At 28.5% G+C, this 11,962-nt stretch overlaps 2 protein-coding genes across 4 annotated transcripts; one reads left to right on the top strand and one right to left on the bottom strand.

Annotated features, from left to right (window-relative positions):
* Positions 1-111: 111 nt before the first annotated feature.
* Positions 112-1,677, top strand: LOC106784171. Its single transcript, XM_014743436.1, has 2 exons — positions 112-484; positions 1,234-1,677. Exons 1-2 carry the CDS (start codon positions 289-291, stop codon positions 1,521-1,523), a joined length of 486 nt encoding a protein of 161 aa, XP_014598922.1. The 5' UTR covers positions 112-288; the 3' UTR covers positions 1,524-1,677.
* A 123-nt stretch (positions 1,678-1,800) lies between these two features.
* Positions 1,801-11,267, bottom strand: LOC106784168. 3 transcript variants are annotated; one of them, XM_014743432.1, is made up of 14 exons: positions 11,127-11,267; positions 10,096-10,309; positions 9,124-9,344; positions 8,604-8,905; positions 8,226-8,499; positions 7,410-8,128; positions 6,531-6,803; positions 5,077-5,334; positions 3,601-3,903; positions 3,199-3,410; positions 2,996-3,112; positions 2,778-2,896; positions 2,385-2,439; positions 1,801-2,303 (listed from the first exon to the last, which is right to left on the bottom strand). In XM_014743432.1, the coding sequence occupies exons 2-14, from the start codon at positions 10,281-10,283 to the stop codon at positions 2,267-2,269; spliced, it is 3,078 nt and encodes a 1,025-aa protein (XP_014598918.1). In that variant the 5' UTR covers positions 10,284-10,309; positions 11,127-11,267; the 3' UTR covers positions 1,801-2,266. The 3 variants fall into 3 exon arrangements, with proteins under 3 accessions (XP_014598918.1, XP_014598916.1, XP_014598917.1); XM_014743430.1 differs by having other exon boundaries at positions 1,801-2,439; XM_014743431.1 differs by having other exon boundaries at positions 1,801-2,439; positions 11,160-11,264.
* Positions 11,268-11,962: the final 695 nt, after the last annotated feature.

Below are 11,962 nucleotides of genomic sequence, written 5' to 3' on the forward strand. Positions count from 1 at the left end.
TGTTAAGAATCTGATCTGTTGTTATTATCTTGCATGATATTATATATTTTTTTTTTTAATTTTTATTAATTTTTAATTTTATTACATCACGTTATTCAAATATTTCAAAATGGCGTAAATTAAATGATAAGTACATAAATATTAAAATTACGTTTCTGTAACATATAATGTAACTTTCATCAGAAAAAACCATCACATTATGCATTAAGTTGCAATTTGCATGAGCAAAATACTCCTCTAAGATTTTGAGAAATATTATACAATTATATTTGGATTATTTGATCAAAAATGAATAACAAATGTATTTGCTCAAAATGTTATCATCCACTCGTTAATGTCGAATCTCCATATAGCGAGGTATCTCAAGAAATTGGTGATACTCGTATATCCATTAAAGTGGCTAAAGATACTTCCTCGATCAAATCGGTCAAAAGTTGTTTAACAAAGTCTTCTAACATTGACATTAATTGTGCGGATGCATACGGTAAAATGGAGATACTATTAGGGCTTTTAAATTAATTTTAAATGATAAAAAATATTAAATGAATCAAATTATACAGAAAGTTATCACCGATCCTCAATAATTTGAAATCGAGTAAATTGATTTGTTTTGTCAAAAAAAGTAACTTTATTTTTATTGAATATTTTGTGTTAATTTTAAAAAATATAATATTTTACAATATTTTTTAAAAACTTATTTAATAATAAATAGTATATATATAATTTTAAATTATATATAAATAAGTTAATTGAATATATTATTAAATTATGAAGTATGGATATCTAAAAGGGACACATATTACATTTTATAAATTGTTATCATAATTACTCTCCTATTTTGTGTTAACAGTTAATCAATTATTTTCTTATTATTTATTTTTCAAAACGAAAAGCTGTATGGTGCACCATGTTTTTCTTTAATTATTTTTGTTTTTTTGTAAATTTTATAAAATATATTATACATCCGTCCTTCTTAATACTCATCTAATTAATATTAAACATTTTTTTTATGTATATAAGCATAAAATGAAATTATAGTCTGAATAGTTTTATAAACTATATAATATAAAAAGTGTTCTGTAGAGAGAGGAAAGTATAGAGTATTCATTTTTTGTGAAATAAAGATTATAAAATTAATGAGATCCACATAGGGCTTTTCAAAATCAAGTTTTAGTTATTTAGAGGGCTGGTCAATTTCTGCATAAATTGGCCCAATCACGTTTCTTATTTTAGGTAGAAAATGTCGAGAAGGTTGCACTAGAGTGAATATTATTTCTAACGATGAACCACCTCCGAAGGGTCCAGACGAAAAAATGTTTTTATTAAAATCAATAAGACAAATCATGCCCAACGATGATTTGAAAAATGGCCTTGAACTTGAGTTTAAATTACCACGAAATTATCTACCTTTACGTAAGTTTGATTCACCTCCAAGAATAATAATCCCAAATGCTTTTGCTGAAACTGAAATAAAGAAACCCAAAAAGAAAACTAAAAGTGAGAAGAAAAAGGGGACAAAGTAACAATACTTGCAAATTTTATGGGATACGTATATATAAGTGTATTATGTCAAAATATAAAGCTTGGCAACGATAACGATAAATAAGTGTATATATTCTTGCACTTTTTAAAAATAAAAATAATAATAAAAGAAAAAACAAAATAATCTTAATAAAACATACAAGATATTTTTTTTTTAATAAATGTACTTGCACGTACTAAGATAACAAATTTTACAACAATAATAACAATAAAAATAAAATACTTTTTTGAAATTCTAATTAAAAGAATATACTAGTCTACTTGTTAGAACCTTCATGTTTTATTCGCTAATAAATTATGCTTCTTCATAATATATACATTAATTAACTACTGTACAAATTCGATATACATTTACAGACTGTGCAGTATAAATATGCTCAGACCTTTTAAAAAGTAGATCATACCACGTTTAATGCATGCTTGTATCAACGATACAATTATTTTAGAGAAAACATATGATCCATTATTTCCTCTATTTCTCTTTTTAAAACTTGCATGTAAATGTTGTTCTGTTCATAATACCGAGTTAAGAAGGTAATTTAAGTTTCTGAAAGAACAACAATAACAACGAGAACAGGAATAAAAAAGAAAACGATCGACGATCTAAAAACCATTTTGACATGATCGCTGAACGAATAATGATGCTTGATTGAAAATACTTTTGCTCTTTCATTATCGTCTGCCTGACCGGAGATTTGTACCAACCGGTTAGGTACTTTAGCGGTTATAAATTGCACGATTTTAAATTGACTCCTTGTCGACTGTAAAATAATATGTATGCATTACTAAAATCCTCTTCTTGTGGTATTTGTTTACTAGTAATGTCATCGTTATAATAATACCATACGTCAGTACGGGGATTTTTTGCATATGCAGTATAATGTCCTGCTGATACACCTAAAATGTTCAATTATGCATTTATAAAGCAGCAATGGGTATTTATATACTGTTTGTTATATGAGAAAATGTTTTAATTCCTTCAATATACAAATACGTTTTTCGTTGGAACGCGGATACTTGCATTACGAATAAGATCATTGTACGGACCAATTACAACACAAATGTACATTTTGTCATGAAGCAGATAAAGGATAGGATGGATATTATTATTAAAGATACTTTTGAATTTTCATATAACAAACTGTTTATAAGTAATTTAGGTAGCACATTTAGGTGAATCAACCTTGTATATCTACTATTATATATTATTTAAAAAATAAAGTATCTATACATACCTCCAAAATGACATACGCAAGCATAAAGATCATATAAATGACGACCTATGTTAAGATCAACTAAAGGGAATGTAACTTTATCGTCCAGCTTTAAACTAGTACACTCATAAAATACGAATCTGTAACGAATTAGAAACATGTGAATGCAATGTCAGATATTTTAACGTATATAAAATAATATAATTCATTTATATATATAACATTAATTTTTTTTTTACCGTTTTAAGTAAACTATGAGGAACTTGGGATACCTATGAACTGTTAGAGTCTTGGTAGCACATTGATTCCGTTCACATTTGGGACAAAACCAAGGATTGTGTTCATCCAAAGTTTCGCTGTTGTATAAATGATAGAACAAAATAGTATTATTATTTTCTTTAAATTAGTTATAGTATAATAATTTAATCAATGATGATGTTACCTTTGACTAAATGCTTGTAAGCATTCATATAATGATAAAGGATCATGTTGTTTTGTAATACTAGTATGATCAATTGGGGATGCCGTTTTAGGAACATGTTCGGTATAACAAACAGCAAGGTTATCACCATTTTGTAGAGTTATTATACCAGACTCTGGTACACTGCAACCCTTACAAGGTTTATTATACATACATCGAGAGCAGTGATGACCCTGTAATAAAAAATGAACATTGAATGTAGTATTCATAAATGAATGGATTTATTATTAAAATATATTCTCATTTCACTTATACGCTTTTGTATTGCTTTTATTTCTTTTTTTTTTTTTTTATATGCCTTATGATTAGTTAATTACATACCTATATAATCTAGATAAAATTTTAGAGAAGAAAAATCCTCACCTGCCCATCAACAAAATGAACAGTATAATGTCCTTCTTGCGGTATGTTTTTCCTAACAACATCGTACAAGTCTTTAGCATTTACTCTTGACGGTAATCTAACTAAATATGGGTGACCAAATAGGTTTGTACTCTTAAGATTGTTTGATGCTTCATAAGTAGTATCGTGTCTTAAAACCAAAGGAACATTCAAAATTCGAACAACAGGTCTCGGTCGACTGGTGTGATCCACTTTGGTAAAATCTGTTATATGAGTTTTACATACTGGGCACGTTTTTTGGTCCACTTGATTTGAAAAGTAATTCTGTTGGATAATAAAAGTAATCATTTTCTCATAGTATTTATATATAAATAGGATAACCTGTCAATTAATTAGCATCAATATAGAATGCATGATAAATATATATATGATAGAAAATATATTCAGTCAAATTATTACACCGATTCGTTTAGCACATTAAGCAGTGAGCTTCTTTTGGTTAAATTTCCATTCAGGCCACGATAATCTATCAGCCATAGAAAAACAGGAATATTAGTCACTGGTGATAAACGTGGACAATGGAATATATACTATCAGTCACCAGTGACTGACAAGGTGCTTAATGTGTTAAAAGTTTTTGATAAATCGATTATAAGTGAATTATAAAGAACTCACTTATGTAACTTCAATATTTCTACAGGAATAGAAAACATCATAGACCATTTTAATGTAAACATAAAAAGAAATGATAATTGGAAAAAATCTTGATCATATATGAACATATATGCATGCTTTGTAATTGTTATTTTAATTTCTAAAGTTAAGTTAATTCTCTTGAATTTTTTTTTAGTAAAGTAAACAACATTTTTTAAATTAACAGCATAGCAATATATTTTATCTTTTAATTGAGGGAATAAAAAATTAATTACAATAAAGAAATAAAAGATAATAATGATTAATAAAATTAAAATAAGAAAAACCCTCAGTAGTAGGCAGTACCAGATTAGTCTGAATTGAGTTCTGGAATAAAAATAAACCAGCTGACAGATTAGGCTACAAAAGCAGATCATACAGGTTTCCATCTTCGTGTTCCCAATTACCTCTGTTTATATTGAAACGTCCCTGGCTTATTTGGTAACACGAAGCTATTTCTGTTCCCATACACATCTTTAAAGTGCCATCCTTCTAGAACGTTTTTACAGACCTTTTCTCAGACCTTCCCGAGGTTTATTATTGGTAATTAAATACCTCGTATGTTAACCCCTTCTGCTAGATTGATACTGCCTAATTCATCATGGGGTTTAACATCAAAAATAAAAAAGAAAAACAACATCTAGCAAGATAGAGGCAGGAAATATTATATTTATATTTATGGGCCTTGGTATTATATTAGAAGATGTGTGTATGTGTATGTGTGTGTGTGTGTGAAACAATATTAAAATAATAATATTTTTTATTTAAATTAAGGACCAAATAATATTGTATACGATTACTCACTTCTATACACGAGTCACATATAATGAAGTTGCAATTGTTAGCTTCGTGTTTTTTCAAACCAACACCTGTTTCATCAAGGCATATTGTACATTGAATTGCTTCATTTGCAACTGTACTTCTTTGACAAGATTCAGCTTCTGTTAAACGCTCTCCACCACTGTCAGATAGGATGGTACATGCATCAGGAGGATCCGTCAATTCAAATGCATATATGGATCGATTAGTGTCATTGATGTGTCTCAATAATGTATTATCATCCTTAAATGTATAATAAATAAAGATATGAATTAATAGTCAATATTTAGATAATTTAACAAACATTTAGTTAAAAATGATTTTAATTTTGTACTATGGAATGTAGCCCCATAGTTAAGTCTCCATCACTATGAGAATGTTCTTTCATAGAATTTTTATCGGAGGATAGTATCGACGGTTATTGAGATTAATCAAAATACCGTCTTCTTTTTCCTCCATTATTCATTTATTTCTATTTCGCAAGTGTCTTTTTAAGTGAATAATTTCGCATTTTTCGCTGCGTATAGTTTGTAATACCATTGATGTTGCTAATGCATAGATGTAAGAAATTAATATGAGTCGTTATACCACAGAAAGAAAATCCTTAAAAAAATATAGTTAGGTTATTAATTAAAATTATTCTAAAATTTAATGTCACTCTGCTTTGCAGAGTAAACCAATGTTCCACAATTAATTTTGTAGTTGATGCCTGCCTACATATAACCACTGGTAATTAATGGATTATGCGTAAACGGTGGTTAAGGTAACTATAAAGTACTTCCATTTTATATGATAAATAGCCAATTAACATGAGAAAGAAAATGTTTCGGTTTGTAATATCTCTACTATTATTAGTTTCCATTTATTTACAATGAAAGGTCACATTCTTAAGATCATTATGACTGTTCATGGAATCTTAATTGAACATTATTATAATGTCTTTGTTCTTTTTTTCTTATTTCGCATAATAAATAATTTACAATATATATCTTAATTTGGCATGAACAAATAAGTAAGACGAAAGGTCAAAAGTTTTTCATTATTTACAAGTTATTGACTTATTCTTGACAAGTTCAAAAAATGTTAACTTGCCATGGCATAAGTCAACCAACAATAAACTGACCAGTTAGATTATGGATAATGTTCAAAACTAGATAATATTTGAATAATAGTATTTCAATTATGAAATAATATTAATATATATAAAAACAACACACATACACAATACTATTTCAAATAATAAATTTCTTACAATTGAAATAAAATAAGTATCAAAAGGGTTAATCATATTAAGCCTTATGATTTGACTATAGGCAGAAAGAATATTTTATACTTTAATTATAATATTGATAATAATATATAATATATTTATATTAAAGGCAAAAGTCTACTGGTTAAAAACTGATTATAAATACAGATACATATATTGATGTACTCACCAAAATTTTTGATATGTGATTTTCAAGAATTTCAGCCAATGCAATATTTGCTAATGATACTGTTTCCTTCTCAAGAGTATGTAACAATTCTTCCTTTAATTTTCCTATACGCGATTGTTTATTTAGTGATACTACACATCTTATAGGTTGAGCATCATATGCTGGGACATATGTTATGGTAAATTGCCTTTCCATTGCACGAGGTAAAGGAACCGAAAGATACATAAATGGTTCGTACGTTACCGAAACATGTTTACAGACAGCACATATAACCTGTTAAACATATAAAAACTTACTTAAAATATCTAATATTTCAATAAGATATATCAATCAATTATATAATATGTGTGTAGCATGAGCCAATCATATATGCCAATTCCATAAAACAAGAAGTGCAGCAAATTAATAAAGTAATATTCTTTATCCTATTATTTATTATTGAACGGCCATAAAAATAGTTTTTATTTAGTAATGTTAAGTCTAATTATTAACACGTTGAATGCCACGCTTATTTTATATGGTTACCCCATGGCAGCAAAATACGAATTTATTATTATGCGTTTCATATATTGTGTTAAATTTATATTATTATAATATTATATTACGTATAATATATATATATCAAGTGGTTTAGTAATAAAACTGAAATATATTCTGAAAGTGGAGTTAAAAAACTCATACGTGTATAAATGTATATATGTGTTAGCAGTATGATCTGTAACAGCAGTATGAGACTTGTCTCTTATGCTTCTCAGAACAAGAAAGATCTACTGTATTTTGATTTAGGAAACTTTTCACGGTGACAGCTAATTATACTTAGTGCCACCCCAACGTAAGTTCCATCATTTAGGTAAGGAACTTTCATATTTTAATACTTACTGTACTTTTAAATTGTCCTTGAAAAGTATCTACTATAATACTATTATTACAACGTAAATGCTTAGCCCAATGTTTATCAGCTTCAAGTTCATCTTGTGGAATAACCGATCCATTTTCACCAGATTGTAAGGTACGCAAACATTGTATGGTACCACTTAAACCATCACATTTATGATTTTTTTCTTGATCTTCCAATCTCATTCGCTTTACATTACACTTTTCTAAATCTCTATCGTATTCTAAGTCAGAACAACTTGAAACACAATCTACTTCGCAATTGCTTTTCTGTATGTTAACTTCTTTAATACGTTTAATACTAATACTTTTATTGTCAAAATCATGATTCTCCATTAAGTTAGAATTATCCAATGGCATTCTACGAACATTCTCTTTTGGAAATTTTTGCGAATCGTAATGAATTTCATTATTACATTCTTGCTGCGTTACAAGGAAATTAGCATTACTAGTTTTAGCTTCTTTGTGAATATCATACAATCCATGAAGTTGTGGAACATTTTTGTATAATTTGTCCCAAGAATTAAACATTAAAGAACATGCGTCGGAACTTCCTTCATTAACTTCATTATGTATGAAAGATCCTGCTTTTGTACCCATCATTTCTTCAGAATCTAAAGTCTCTTCATCGTCGTCGTCATTTAAAGGTGAGCATCTTGGCGAATTTGCAGTACTATCTAATTCACATACTGGTGAGTTAAAATCTAAAACAAGATATACAGAGCTAAATATTGTCTTTAATAGTAAATATCTGATAAAAAGAAAAAGAATATTAAAAAGTATATGCCTCAAATTAAATACCTCTTAAAGAACCAGCCATTGTAAGATTTGGACTATTAGGGGAATCTAATGTTGGTAAACAGTTATAAGCTTCTAAGAAATCGCTAGCACAGTTTGAATTCCTAGTGGCAGTGGCGGAGGAAACATTCTTTCCATTTGAATTTTCAATGAGATTAAAGGATGATTTGGCAGTTGACGTTGATACTGGAACGTGGCAATTCTTAGATGATTTTGCCATATTCATTTGCTCGTGCAGAGAGTCTAGCAGTAGAGCAAGGAACTCTTGGCAGTCATGCTGCCAACGACAACCGTTGTTAATTGCTTCCGGGATCCTCGAGTTGTCGATAAGTCTTTTAGATATCATAAATGCAAATGATTTTTTGACTGTCACAAGCTTACCTGTCTGTAATCCTTGAATTGGGAGTGGTATACACCCAATGTCTGTTTAAATTCAGTTGGCTTTAATGCACTGTATTTGCCTGACCACATTTTGCAAAGAAGTCCACTAAAGTGTGCCATTAAAGATCCAGGCGGTGGTAATTTTTCTCCTTTTTCTTCTAAATTCAAAAAATGATGTAAAACAGGTGGCGTCGCAGTTAAACATTGTAAACCAGCAGCCATAAAGCAAGTATTTCCAAGATTACGAAGTCCACAAACTCCAACAGATAAAACAACTATTTCTGTATGGCCAGGTAAAGGACCTATGAGGTAATTGATTTCATATCTTATTATTAGTTGAATTAATACTTTCTGTGCCGTTTGGGTCGCATATACCCTTACTCTGAACTTTTGGTTTAAACCCATTGAAATTTTTGCTATTCATTAATTTGTGTATATACGACTTATGCGGCTTAAACAGAAAGTCATAAAAAATCTGTTTAACATGGAACGTATTAGATATAAGTAGAAATTTTATTACCCATTGTAGAATCATCCTGAACATCTCCAGTCTCAGCAAAAATATTGTTTAATGCCGGTGTTCCCGAAGGTGGGAAAAACGGACCATATTGTACTAATGCTCCTGAATCAACATTTGTATCTGTGTTAGAATCTCTAAAATCAACATCTCGGAAATCATTTAATTCAGGTGCAGGTGGAAGCGGAATAGCACGGTCTGATACAGGGCTACTTGCTTCGGTCCTATTGAAAATGAATATATCTGGCATTAAATTTATTATTTAATTATTGTTCACTCGTAATATCTCAATATATTAAAACATCATTGACCAGTTATAAGGTAACTCATGTTTTCATGTTCAAATAAAATGTATTGAAGTTCATTTAGATCGTTTCATTTTCATACTCAATTACGAAATAATAACCACTGACATGAGAAAGATTCTGAGTGAAAGTACTGGTCAACAATGCGTTAACCCTTTGCATTCGAGTGCTCTATTGTAGAATCATTATTTTAACTTAACAAATTTTCCGTTTATAACATGACAAAAACTAATCATAAAAACCTCGTGTATTCTTCTATGAAATTATAAATTAAATTAGTTTCAGAAAAGTAATATATATTTAATCTTTTAAGCGGAAAATGAATTTACCAAAAGTGCAGTTTGTTCTTGCCATGGCAAATATGTGATCAATAAATACATTAAGTAAAACATTGTGTTTTATGTGATTATTAGACAATAGGGAATTTAAAGTAGGTTCTTCAATAAATAAAAGAGTATTTTAAGCTAAAAAGTAAACAGCTGATGTATTGAGTTTAAAATTTTACTTGCATTATCTTCAAAATATCAAGATAAATTAATTTGTCAATCCCGATTAAAAAATTAATTGTATAATACTATTCAGAAACGGTCAATGCTTACTAATAAAAAATGTTGAATGCAAAGAGTTAATTATTTGTATTACAAATATAAAGCAAGAAAATGATCAATACCACAATTCTTCAATAGTCATATTTTCTGCCTGTAATGTAAGAGTTTGATCCAGAGACGAAGTTAATGGACTGAGACCTGTAGGTTCTAATACTTCTGATATCTCAGGTACGTCAGGCAAATGAAAAATTTCAGAAGATTCAATCATTGATACGTTTTCTAGTTTTGATAAGTTTAATTGACTCTCCATTCGGGTAGAACGACTTTGTTAATATCCTAATTACAAGAATAATAAATAAAATTACAATACTTTATCTATTTTTTGGAATCAACAATTTTTATAAATTATTATAATTAAAACCAAAAAATGTAACATTTATTAATATATAATTTTTAATAATTTTAATATTATTGAAAACTCTAATCAATTGAATTATTAATTAATTTAAATTTAGAAGTTTTAGAAAAAATTTATTTGGCAAAGTTCATATTCCAGAGGAGATAATATTTACAACAAATTATATGTTTTCTAAATAAAAATATAATATTTTTAAATAAAAAAATATAAAACAGTACATAATTTACAACTACAAATAAAACAAGACAATATAGTAGTGTAAAAGTTTAAACAATATTAAATAAGATTAAATCTCGGTTAAAAAGAAAATAATGAAATTAAAATTTGCATAGTAATAGTTGAAAATGAATATATTTCCAATATGAAAATATTTCCAACCACGCGGGATTTTAGATTTATTTCGTTAGCCCTAACCTAACACGTTAAACTTTTCTTACAAATACCACGTATGATTAATTAAATGCATAATAATAAAAATAATATCGAGTCAATGATTAAAAAAGACGTTGATATTTAATTCCAATTAGGTGATAAAATTGACTTGTAAAAAAAATCGATCAATATGGAAAAAACTCAAAATCGTGATTCTGGAAAAGCGTTAGTATACTTTCTTGTAAAATATATCTATAGTCGTATTAACACTAATCTAAAGATCTAATTTTTCTCTTATACACTAAATAAATATATTACGAATGTGAAAAGAATATAATCAAATTGAAAATAATATATATTTACTTGATAGATGTACATTAAATTAGATATTCGTACATCAAGAGCTGAAAATGGACGCTTTCGTTCCTTTCAAATCTCAATTCTTCAGCACTGATCGTCACCGTGCTCACTATGCTATTGACTCCCTCCTAAAATGAACGGAAATGCTCTCTAACGTTAGTATCGTTGCATCCGTTAAGAATTTAGCAAAACAGAATCCAAACAGTGTGATTTGTGGATATATTTATGTAACTACATGATGACCAATGAGAAAGAATGTCAAACATTTCCTACATTGAAGACCAATAAAAAAGCATCTATTCTTTATTTGTATCGGCGACTATTAAAATTGGTATCATTGCATTGGTTAATGATTTAACAATACAAAATATATACAATATGATTTGTTGAAATATTTCAATGTAACTATTTGATGACCAATAAAAATGCACGTTAAAAATTGTCTGTATTGATGACCAATAAGAAACAAACACTATTATCGATGTTGTAAACTACCAAAAAGTTTGATAATTTTAAAGCAAATTCAATTAATTTTCATTAATTGGATCATCAGAGTAGCCAACAGTAGAATTTTTAACTATAACCACGAAGCCTATATGCAAGGAGAACAAACGCGATACGCGTTCTCGTCAAATTTGTGTCGTTGAAAATGAGGAAACATCGTGTATGATAATTCCCTACGAGGACGGCGGTGGTGTTCGAGATTTTAGATTTTAGTATGTGTGTGTGGTACAACTATATATATTTGAAAAATCTGATCCATCGAATCGACGCGCTCTTTAGTGGCAATAGAAATCATCCTTTCATACTGTATATACGTAGCCACATTTATAATACTG

The sequence above is a fragment of the Polistes canadensis genome, unplaced genomic scaffold (genome assembly GCF_001313835.1).
Source record: "Polistes canadensis isolate GaletaPanama2010 unplaced genomic scaffold, ASM131383v1 scaffold_31, whole genome shotgun sequence".
Lineage (NCBI taxonomy): Eukaryota > Metazoa > Arthropoda > Insecta > Hymenoptera > Vespidae > Polistes > Polistes canadensis.